At 32.0% G+C, this 12248-nt stretch overlaps 1 protein-coding gene across 1 annotated transcript; it reads left to right on the top strand.

Moving 5' to 3' along the window:
• The first annotated feature begins 7717 nt into the window (after positions 1 to 7717).
• On the top strand, positions 7718 to 8650 carry LOC127715774 (galactose-3-O-sulfotransferase 2-like). The gene has a single exon (XM_052221920.1). The coding sequence runs from the start codon at positions 7718 to 7720 to the stop codon at positions 8648 to 8650; it is 933 nt and encodes a 310-aa protein (XP_052077880.1).
• Positions 8651 to 12248: the final 3598 nt, after the last annotated feature.

Genomic DNA, 12248 nt, shown 5'->3' with positions numbered 1-12248 from the left:
GACCTGAACTTAAACTTAACATCATAGAGAAAGACTCGAAATAATAAAACAAAGAAAACTTATAATCAATTATGTCTTCTATAATCGGAGTAATCAAATATTAGTGTATTCAATCACAGTTACTAAGTTCTTTCAACTTTTTATATTTATTTTGGCTACATTTTTTTTAAGTGCAAGCTCTTGTAAGTCATATAAATGAGATAGAATACAAACTCAAGTTTTATATCTTAATTTTTTTTTTCATTTTTCGTTTGCATTGAAAATAATATTTGACATTTTTATTTGATAATAATCTGATTTAGGAATCGATTCTATAACATTTCCGATTAATTGCGATGACCGATTATGGCCTGTTTGTCAACACTAGTTTCGATCATGAAAAACCACACATATACCCATCAAAAATATCGATTATCACATTTTCTCTTTTTATCTTATAAATTTTAATTAGATCGTTATAGATAAAAGACATGTTTGTGTTCAGTAATTCTTACATAATAAATAAAAATAATTTGACAATAAGAATGTTGATACTTAAAAAAAATGCAGTAAAACTTTTAAAATTATTATAATCCAGTTTGAAAGTGAATAAAATAGATTGACTTGCAAACATTGATAATCAAATGATTTCGATAAAATCATATTTAGTTTCTGAAGTAATGGGGAAAAACAGTACTATTTAGGATTTATAATAATATATAATATAGTAATGACAATTTATTGCAGAGCAGTTTATCAGTGACAGCCCAAAATTGTCCGAATTAACAACAATATTCTTTGTAAATAGTCCGGAAAAAAAATACACATTTTTCACAATTTCAACGTATCACATTGCACTCAAGAAAGTCACTCACGAAGCAATCAGTATGAATTTTAGTAGAAACTAAAAGTCTATTTGATAATTGCCTTCGTCGTTGGTTCATGTCTGTCGTATTTATTTTTCGTAAATTATATTGTTATAAATTAGGCCGTTAGTTTTGTTGTTTCACATTTTTCATTCCTATGCCTTTTATAGACGACTATACGGTATGGTTTTTTCCTCATTGTTGAAGGCCGTATACGGTGACCTATGATTGTTTTTATCTCCGTCATTTGAACTCTGGTTGATAGCAGTCTCATTGGTAATCATACCACATCTCTTATTTTTATACCAATGGGAAATAAATTATGCGGGAATTGGCTTAACCTCTCTCAACTATCTTAACCCTAGCTTACATAATTAGAATCTGTATGTATAAGAATAAGTTGAAATGAGTAGTCATCCTTTACAAAGACCATTCTATAAACTTATAAAACTTGCGGCTGACGCAGTCAGCAATAATTTTGGTGTGTGACCTTAGTTAATAAGGAAGCTTAACTATGGTAACGGCGTGCATGATGTCACCAATCTTTACTCTGATTACACGAAATTACGCAATTAAACAAAAACCAACAAAAAAAAAGGTATATGCTACAATAAAAGGAAAACATTACGGACAGAAATTTCAAAAATAAAAATAAAATTATCCAGAAAAATAAAACAAATTCAGATAAAGAAGGTGTCATTATCACCACTGTCAAATTGCTTGGATTTTTTAGGCTTAGCCTTTAAAACATGAGCAGGTAAATATCACTGACAGGTTCATTAGAAGCATTGAAGCCAAATGCTGGTCAATTAGGCTTTTAATAGCTCGAGTGCTATAAATATATCTTATCGAATGTGTGTACTTGCTAGTACAGTCTAAAACTTCCAAGGCGTAATAATAATCTCAAAGAGTACAAAATATTATACTTGAAATAAAGAATGTCAAAATACATATATCGCAAATGTAATTACTTGTCAAAAGCTGTATTATATGTATCGCCTCCCTTTGGCGTCCGTCCGTCCGTCCCCGATATACACATCGAAATATGATGTATCCTTAATTGTTAAAATTGTGCTTGACATATAGTTATAATTGACATTTCGCCATGGTTCTAAACTGTCTCAAGTTTGTTATTCATTACATATTGTAACCTAATAATATCTTATGTTTATGTCTATTTCACAGGTAGGTACTTCTTTTATCTCTGAAAAAATACCTATATATACATTTAATTAAAAGTACCAGTATATAAGAATAAGAATAAGAATATTTTATTTCCAATTAAAGGGCCCTATAAAGAGCTTTCATTACATTACATACCAGTACATAAGATAAGACATAAATTAGAGACATATAAGAAGACAACATCGTTTAATACTATTAAAAATGCTATAAAAGGCCAGGACAGAACCAGATAATACAATTCACATCTTTGAAATATACCATTCAAAATCATATACCACTCTAAATATGTATATGTGTGGCTAATTTGCATTTATTATCTTTGAACATCTCCTTCTCTCAAGATTTTTAGATAAATACTTTCCCAAACATTTATACATATTTAAATTTTCTTGTGTAAATAGCCAGGAAAACTTTGAAAAATTGTTTAAAGATTGAAAATTATTACAAGTTAGAGAAATTTCATTAAAAAAACTCATTTCTGTTATCAACATATAGTGGACATTCAGTCACAAAGTGTATCTCATCTTCAACTTTATTTAATGTACAGTATAAACATTTTCTAAGTGTTCTATTTACATAAATTTTGGCATATCTATAAATCTCAATCCTTAATGGATGAGCGCTTATTCTAATCTTACAGATTGATTGCCTTAATCTAAAATCTTTTAGATCCAAATATTTTTCAAAACAAAATAGAGTTTTAAAGGAAAAATAGGTATTAAGTTTACCTTGATCTGATTGTAAAACTTTATTTCTATTTTCCTTCCAGAGATGGAGATAGTTTTTATATAGCTTATCTTTGATAAATTTTGTGAAAGAGTAGATACTGGTTTTTAAATTACATGTTTGTATGCCAAGCTTTTGTAAAATACAGTCTATACATGAGAACCATGTATTCAATTTATTATTGTGAAGTTCTTTACTACATAAATATGCATCAAATAATAACATGTTCTTAGAATTATCTAGTCGATGATAATATTTTAACATTGCTAATATATTATAAAAATACATTGGGCATCTCCCTAGTTCAGAAGTCACAGCAAGATTACTGGATTTCTTATTTACACCTAGAACATATTTCATAAATTGGATATGTGATTTTTCAGATGTATCATTTGAAAACACCTTTTCTAAAATATTTTGATCATTTTTACATCGCGATGACCGTGAGGTCATATCGATGTATTGCTATCGCCTAAATATCCATTATGCAAATTAGTTTTGGGTTTTCAACCGATCTATAAAAATTATAGATCCGCGGTCACTTATCTAGTGCGAAATAACATTACTAATCGCTTGTTTCAAATTCATTTTTTCAATGGATACTCCTATAAATATTTTTATTAAAACACAAATTAATAATATGAAAATGTGTTGTCGTTAGTTATATATATATAAAAGTAAAAAATCATTGATGATATAAATGCACACGTACCGAAAAATTGTGTTAAAGCTTACGGAAAAATATCTCAAGAACGTTTTGCGACACTCCCGGCAAGGACCGATAACTCTGTTATTGTTTTGCGGGAAAATATGAATGGCTTCTCATATCCAATCTTTTAGAAAAATCGATTTTTTTACAGAAGAGTGTCCACCATGCACTTGCACTGCACTATAATTAGAATAGTAGAATTGAATGATATATAAATAGATGAAAATTATATATACTTGCAACCGTAATATTAATATAATATATAACAACAAACCAGACGTGTATACTCTGATACTATTATCATATTAGTATAATAGTCCCAGGTATACTGATTTGTATCACTACAATATAATAGTTATTACGGTGCGGTTGAACTTCCTGTCATTTATTCATCATCCATGCACGAATTTGTATCAGAAAAAATATATCTCTGTAAATTAACCTCAGTTTCAGGTATAGAGATGTGATCTATTTCTGTTACATGTGCTTTTGACCATCCACAGGAACCTGCAGTCATCCGATGTTCAGTACTTCAGTACTTTGATTCTTACATGCAGCTGAGTTTACAGAAAACATACCCCAGACTTCACATCCATAGGTTAAAATTGGTTTTACAGCATGGTCATATAAATGAAGTAAAGTTGAAACACTAGGGTTTGACGATGACATACATTGTTGTAATTTAAAACATGCTTTCATAGATTTTTTGTACAGTTCATCTTTACATTGAAAAATTTTTCCACTGGGTATATATTTTAATTCTTTAGAGAAAAGCGCATATGAAGACCGTACTGTGACCTATAATGGTTTACTTTTATAAATTTTGACTTGGATGGAGAGTTGCCTCATTGGCACTCATACCACATCTTCTTATATCTATATACTCATCTTTCAGAAACGTCAGACTTTAGCCGTCAAATTGTGTGCAATGACTTATAATTAACTGCGATAAAAAAAAAAAAACTGATAAAGATTTCTGGTTTGTTTTAAACTTTATTCTCACATCTGAATGCGTCAGATATCTTTTTTAATGATTCATAGTAGTACTTGTTGTAAATACTTCTTTTATACAATTGTACGAATTGTCAATATGAATTAAAATAGTTGATAAATTATACATGACTAAGTATATGGTTGATTAATTATTTTTTTTTTATCAACCTTCAGTTTCAAATGTTTCATGTGACCATGGAAGTAATATTGAAATTTTAAATATTACTTCCATGATGTGACCATATAGATATAAAAAAAAACATATGATAGTCTTGAATGATATTTAACACAAGTCGATAACTAATCTACCATTTTTGTTTCAGAATGCGACTCCAAAACTATCTATGGTAAGTTTGTAATACAAAAACTGTTAAATTAACATACAAATAGGAGAAAACATCATAAATGTCATGATAAGCCTGATTAAACATTGTTTAAATATACATACTCAAAACCAGGTACTTCATATCTGAGAAACAGACAATATATGACCTCAATTTTAGAATTCATTCATACATTTTTATGTTATTCAAAATTATCAGTCAACATGTGTTCTACAGGGATCGCCAGTACTTCACCTTTCATTTGATACCTAAATTACCAAAATATATTCTACGTACTAGTAATTTGATATTTACACTTATGCATATAGGAACTATTTTGTATCAAATATGTACTACTTTCCAGCATGTTCTTTTTGACCGGGCCCGATTTGGTGGTGTTACATCTTACAAAGTCTATCCGAATTATTTTGCAAAGAATTCCGCTCAAACCGGTGCTAGGGGTCGTCTTAAACTTGCAGTGAAGTGAGAGTTTTTTGCTCCGAGTTGAAGGCCTCACTGTGACTTTTAGATAAAGAACAGCAATACAGGCGCTGTTCCTTTGCTTTTTGTGTGTTTTTTGCTGTACATGTACTGATTTTGTGTCATGGATGGATACCCCATATCCTTTGTTTTTCTATCAATATATGATATCCAACTTTATTCAGACAAATTAGATATTGACAATCAAATCAGACATAAACGACTATGGTCACAGAGGAAAAGGACTAAAGTCAACAAAGACGTACATATTACTACGCAGAAACCTAAACGGAGACTTTCTAATATCTATTCTTAGGCCCTTTTTGGTCATATAGCTCTTGAACTGTGTCGGTTCTTATACATCCTTTCAAATATTCGGCTTTTAGCGTTCCTGATGAAGGTAAATCCAGATAAGCGCTCTGGACGCATGGAGTTGTAAAGTATTTATTATTTTCAAATTTTTTTTTTTCTAAAATCAACAATATTTTACCTAGATGACAAACATTAAGATATAATTATAGAATACCACTGATGGTATTCCCGACCTCGTGCAAGTCACGAATATGTGGTGAAGTTTAACAATTTTTTTATGGTCTAAAGTTTCTTCAATTTAATATCGATATGTGGTATATCAAACGGTACATAAACTTACAACAAATTCATCACAGACAAAAACAATTACTCTATAAAGATGACAAAAACACAAGTATGAGCATAACAGTAAATAAATAATGTTTCAAAAAATATTCAGTTATTGAGAGTAAACCCAAAATACATTTACTTGCTGTTCTAATATCATGTCGTCCTATAACTGTAATAAGGAGTTCCACGACTTCATTCTAAATCAGCTGATATGTATTCACCGGTTGTAACAGCACAACATAAATTTGTTGGTCAAGATTTGACTCATCCGATTGGCACCAAGCAAAACTTAACGACTCACATAAATACAAAGACATAAAGTATTGATATAAGAGAACTTGCAGTAAATTGAAAGCTAGTTCTAGGCCAAATTAAAACTACTAAATGCTATCATGTTCTCTCAAACTAAAGTATCAATCAGTACACATCATACAGATTTAATCTAAAGACTTCATAATGTTTTAATTTATCAAAAACAAAATCAATGTAAGTTGCGGCAAAATAATATTCATAGAACTATTTACGGTTCTAAATAAAAATAAGTTTATTCAAAGGATGAATGAGTTTGCATGGATCGTATCTAAATTTACGGTCTCTATGAACAAAATCACCGTAACAATTATGATGTTATAAAAATAAGAAGATGTGGTAAGATTGCCAATGAGACAACTATCCACCAAAGTTCAAATGAAGTGGATGTAAGCAATTATAGACAACCGTACGACCTTCAACAATGCGAAAAACCTATACCGTATAGTCGGCTATAAAAGGCCCCGACATGAAAAATATGAAACAATTCAATTGAGAAAACTAACGGCCTAATTTTTAACAAATCAATTTACGAAAAACGAATATGACACATATGAACCAACGACAACCACTGAATCACTGTAACAGGCTCCTGACTTGGGACAGGCACATAAAGAATGTGGCGGGGTTAAACATGTTTGTGAGTTTATGTCATGTTAAAATTTGTAAAAAGAACGTATGATCAAGACATTAAGTTTATTTAATAGTTTTAGAGTAACAATTTTCCGTAAAAATTTGATTTCAAAATGCTAGTCTGAATTTTAAAAAAGTGACATACATCTTTATCGTATTGCATTCGAACAGAATCTCAACATTTTAGTAATAAGCACAGTAACGTAGCAAATAGTATTCATTTCTTATGTATTTTCATCTCCCAAATCACTTTAAGCGCGATTTATCGAATTTTATATCGAAATTGATACGGGTTACCGGTTTCGTATTTTAACCAGAAATCGGTTAAGTGAAAAAAGCGTCAAAATGACCAAAAAAAGTCTTAGCGTCGTGATGTCACTGCAAAATCATGGTTTTTCTGGGGTTTTTTTTCATTAGAGGGATAATTAAGATACCAAGAGCGCAGAAAAATTAAAACTCTTAAATGATTAAGGACTCTGTGAGTATAAATGCTACAAATATATTTCTTCTATATTTAGATGTATTTGACGAGATTTAAACCCGCAAGTGCCACCTAATCACGTATACTTTGTCTTATAGGGTTTTTTTTCTTCAGGTTTTTATCGCTTGTTTTTACAATGTCAACAACATCATTGTTTATTTACCATTTGAATAAACACGTCTTGTCTGATCAACAAATTAATGCGCTTTGTGACGGGAATTGGCGTTTCCTATTTTGTAATCGGTCATTAGGGGCAATGAATGAAGAAACCAGATATTTGAGACATAGCGATACAGTGACGTCAGAAGAAGTAACTATTAATAGACAGTGCGTGAAGAAAACAACAAATGTGGCATTTCTAAAAGTTCATAAAGCGGGAAGCACGACTGTAATGAATATCTTTCTCAGATTTGCAGAATCAAACAATCTTAATGTTATGTTACCAGTGCCAGATAACTATTTAGGATTCGATAAAACTATTAATTTAGACAACATTTTACCACCGCCAAAACACCAGACATACAATATATTGTGTCATCATGTCATCTATAACAGATCTGTTTTTCGTCAGTACATGCCACGTGATACAGTTTTTATAGCAATAGTACGAGATCCCGTAACACAAATTATCTCTGCAGCACAGTTTTTCGACCTATTTATTGACCTTCGTAAAAAACTTGGAAAAATAACCGGACAACAACTCATGACTACTTTCCTTCAAAATCCTGACATTTGTACCTCGGAAGAGCAAAAATTTGTGAAAACTCGAATGTGTTTAGATTTCGGAATACCACGCGAAGATCTGACATCCAAAGACAAAATTATGTCTCATTTGGAGTTTTTAAATAATGACTTCTCACTGATTATGGTTATGGAAATGTTTGATGAATCTTTGGTTCTTCTCAAGCGATACTTATGTTGGGATATGAAAGATATTGTCTACGTTCCCTTAAACATCCTATCAAAACATAGGGATGAAAGAGTGGTCATAGAAGGAAAAGATCTGGACAACTTGAAGAAATATAACTGGCCTGATTTTATTTTGTATGAATATTTCAAATCGAATTTTGTGAGAAGGATAAGTGAAGAAGGGAACGACTTTAATGACGAAGTTAAAACTTATAAACAAATACTGTCACGAGTTGGAAGATATTGTAAAAATGAGGAGAAAACAATGCCAGGTATACGAATTGATAAAACTAGATGGAATTCTGAATTTTTAATATCAAATCGAGAATGTGAATTTATTACCAAACATGAACTTGTTCTTTTGGATCAGCTTAGAAGGAAGTACAAACAAAAACTGAGAAAAATGAATTCTTAACAAAAATTGTTATGTACAGTTTTATATAAAAGAGAAAGGGGAAACAATTTCGGAAGAGAATTATTTTGATATCAACTTAAAACAAACCAATATTCACTGCCAGCTGTTGGCATAGATCACTTACATGCAAAAATGTCAATTATAATGAAATATAGATGTCATAAATAGATATATGACTGAAAGAATTTCTTAAATGCATAGTTTTGATAAAATTAGATTTTTTAAGCAACCATTTAGAAAAAGATATATAATAATATATACTTATATGTATTTGAAGATCATCGTTTATGGAAAATAAATCCTGTAGCAAAATATTCTGATGAGTATTTCTATTGTCCAAACCTAACCTTAATAATTACATTAGATGTATGTTTCATTATTATACGTTATTTTGATTGGCTAACAGCAATCTCGCGTCATTCTTCATTTCAAAAATGAATTTCATGAATTGTAACATACATGATGACACACGTTTCAACAATAAAGTGCACAGGTAAATAAAAGAAAAAAAATATAGTAAACGTGTTTGCATGATCATAGCGAAAAAATGTAATTATAAGTATTGAATGCTTCTTTTAGTAATTTCATAGGGTTGTAAAAGCGTTGACCGTGCGACAATTTTTAGAATGAAGCGCTTCCGCGCTTCATACAAAATGTACTTCGGTCAACGCTTTTACACCCCAATGAATTTACAAAAAGAAGCATTCAATTCTTGAATAAGAAAGTACGAAACGGCAACACATGTTGTATTATGTTACTCGTCGTACAATTACGCTAGATTATAACAGAGATTTCAGAAAACAAGCTTTAATATAGAAATAAAGACATGTGGTATGATTTCCAATGAGACAACGAGCCACCAGAGACTAAAGTACACGTGGTATGATTGACAATGAGACAACGGGCCACCAGAGACTAAAGTACACGTGGTATGATTTCCAATGAGACAACGAGCCACCAGAGACTAAAGTACACGTGGTATGATTGACAATGAGACAACGGGCCACCAGAGACTAAAGAACACGTGGTATGATTTCCAATGAGACAACGAGCTACCAGAGACTAAAGTACACGTGGTATAATTTCCAATGAGACAACGAGCCACCAGAGACTAAAGTACACGTGGTATGATTTCCAATGAGACAACGAGCCACCAGAGACTAAAGTACACGTGGTATGATTTCCAATGAGACAACGAGCTACCAGAGACTAAAGTACACGTGGTATGATTTCCAATGAGACAACGAGCCACCAGAGACTAAAGTACACGTGGTATGATTTCCAATGAGACAACGAGCCACCAGAGACTAAAGTACACGTGGTATGATTTCCAATGAGACAACGAGCTACCAGAGACTAAAGTACACGTGGTATGATTTCCAATGAGACAACGAGCCACCAGAGACTAAAGGACACGTGGTATGATTTCCAATGAGACAACGAGCCACCAGAGACTAAAGGACACGTGGTATGATTTCCAATGAGACAACGAGCCACCAGAGACTAAAGTACACGTGGTATGATTTCCAATGAGACAACGAGCTACCAGAGACCAAAGGACGAAGATATAAACAACTATAAGTTACCATCCGTCTTCAACAATTACCAAAACTGATCCTGTATAAGTAAGCTAAAAAAGGGTGCGGCATGACAACATGTTTCAGTTTCATATTTTGTCATGCTTATAAGTATGCCCATAGTATCCTCATGTTATAACTGTATCTGAGAGCTACCGGTGAGGATTAGTAAAAGAAGCGCATCTAATGACTTAAAATTGTAACTTTTATTTTGGTTAAACCCTTAACTCCTTCAACAGAACCTAAATGTGAAACTTTTGAAAAAAACAAACATTTTTTTTATGACAAGGGATAGGCAAGATTAGTTCAAGAGGGAAGAACACAAACATTGTAAAATATTTCAAATGCAAAGAAGATAACTGAAGCAAAGGCAACAAGAATTCCTTATAAACTAGAGGTGTGAGTTCATCTTCGTTTGAAGTGAAGCCAGTTTCTATTTAAACCAGTGGTATTTATTGTGTTACTTATGACAAGAAAAATTTGTTGATACTTCGCATTTGTATTATTTGATATATCGCATTCGGTTCTGCTGACATGTTTCATTCGATACTGTTGATATGTCGTGTTCGGTTCTGATAACATTTTGCATTCGGTTCTAGTGATATGTCGCAGTCGGTTTTGGTAACATGTCGCATTCGATTCTGGTGATATGTCGTATTTGGTTCTGGTGATATGTCGCGTTCGGTTTTGGTAATATGACGCATTCGATTCTTGTAATGTCGTGTTCGGTTCTGGTGATATGTCGCATTCGGTTTTTGTAATTTGTTGGGGATCCGAAGATATGTCGCCTCCGGTTCTGGTGATATGTCGCTTTCGGTTCTGGTAATATGTCGTTTTCGGTTCTGGTGATATATCGCCTCCGGTTCTGGTGATATGTTGAATTAGATGATGTCATAAACGAAATCAGGAGGAAAGGATTGTGCTTACGACAAATTGAAAATATATGTAAAGAGATCAGTATTCCATATATTTTGAATATTGAATGAAATGGGAAATGTTTACTCCGTATGCAGGAATTGCTGGACTTCAGAAGAATAAGCGGAGAGATGATACAATTTTCTGAGCCGCTAGGCGGAGCAAATTCCCTTTCAAGACCGATAATTTTTCGCAAATATCCTTTCTGAACATTACATATCTGTTTAATATATCGAAAACCAAAGAATTTATCCCATCGTTCTTTTGCTATCAAGATGTAGACAAAAACAGTTGCATTTGATAAAATGACAAATGATTAAGGGTCGATGTGTTAAGGGTAGAAAGACAAATACGTTTTGGCAAATAAAACAACAGAAGGGTAAAAATGCATAACATTGTGAATATACTGCGTCGGCGGTGAAATTTGGACAATATTTATTAGATATAAGAAAATACATTAAAAATACACTGGCTATCAACCAATCAAAATCCATTATACATTCAGAAGAACTTCAATCGTCTCTCATAAAACAAGCGAGATGAAAGATGACGTGGGATAAGTGTGTAACACTTTAGGAATATCCCGACGATTTACATCTTTTACTATTTTTTTTTGGAAAGTAGCCACAACAGTCACGTTAGTATAGTACACTTCATAGCGACCATCTTTATATTTTAGGGTGCTACCAGTATAGCATTGCTATTCAAATATTGTGCTTGCGTAACGTCTCAATCTGTAATGTAGTGAATACGTCAAATAAAAGACACGAGAACACACCCGCGAAATCGCGGGCATTTATAGCGTGGTTGAAAGTCAGTAAACTGTTGTAGGATGAATTTTTCTAAAAGATTTTTTACTGGAGAATTTCAGGAAAGGTATCAAAAGTCATAGGTACTTGGGGACAGAGAAATTATTTTTTGCCCTCCCCCTTTTTTTCCAAAATCCGTTATTTTTTGTGTTTTATTAATTTCAATTATTTTCGCGTTTTCTGTATACTATGAACATACATATACTATAAATAAAGTTTATTATATACTTAGTAGTAAATACATGTAAATAGTATGTGTAATACTATCAATGGCAATCGTGCTGTATCAGCCATCCG

This window comes from Mytilus californianus, unplaced genomic scaffold (assembly GCF_021869535.1).
Source record: "Mytilus californianus isolate M0D057914Y unplaced genomic scaffold, xbMytCali1.0.p SCAF_9, whole genome shotgun sequence".
NCBI classification, from domain to species: domain Eukaryota; kingdom Metazoa; phylum Mollusca; class Bivalvia; order Mytilida; family Mytilidae; genus Mytilus; species Mytilus californianus.
Note: the sequence above shows the minus strand (reverse complement) of the source record. Positions and strands in the feature narration are given on the sequence as shown.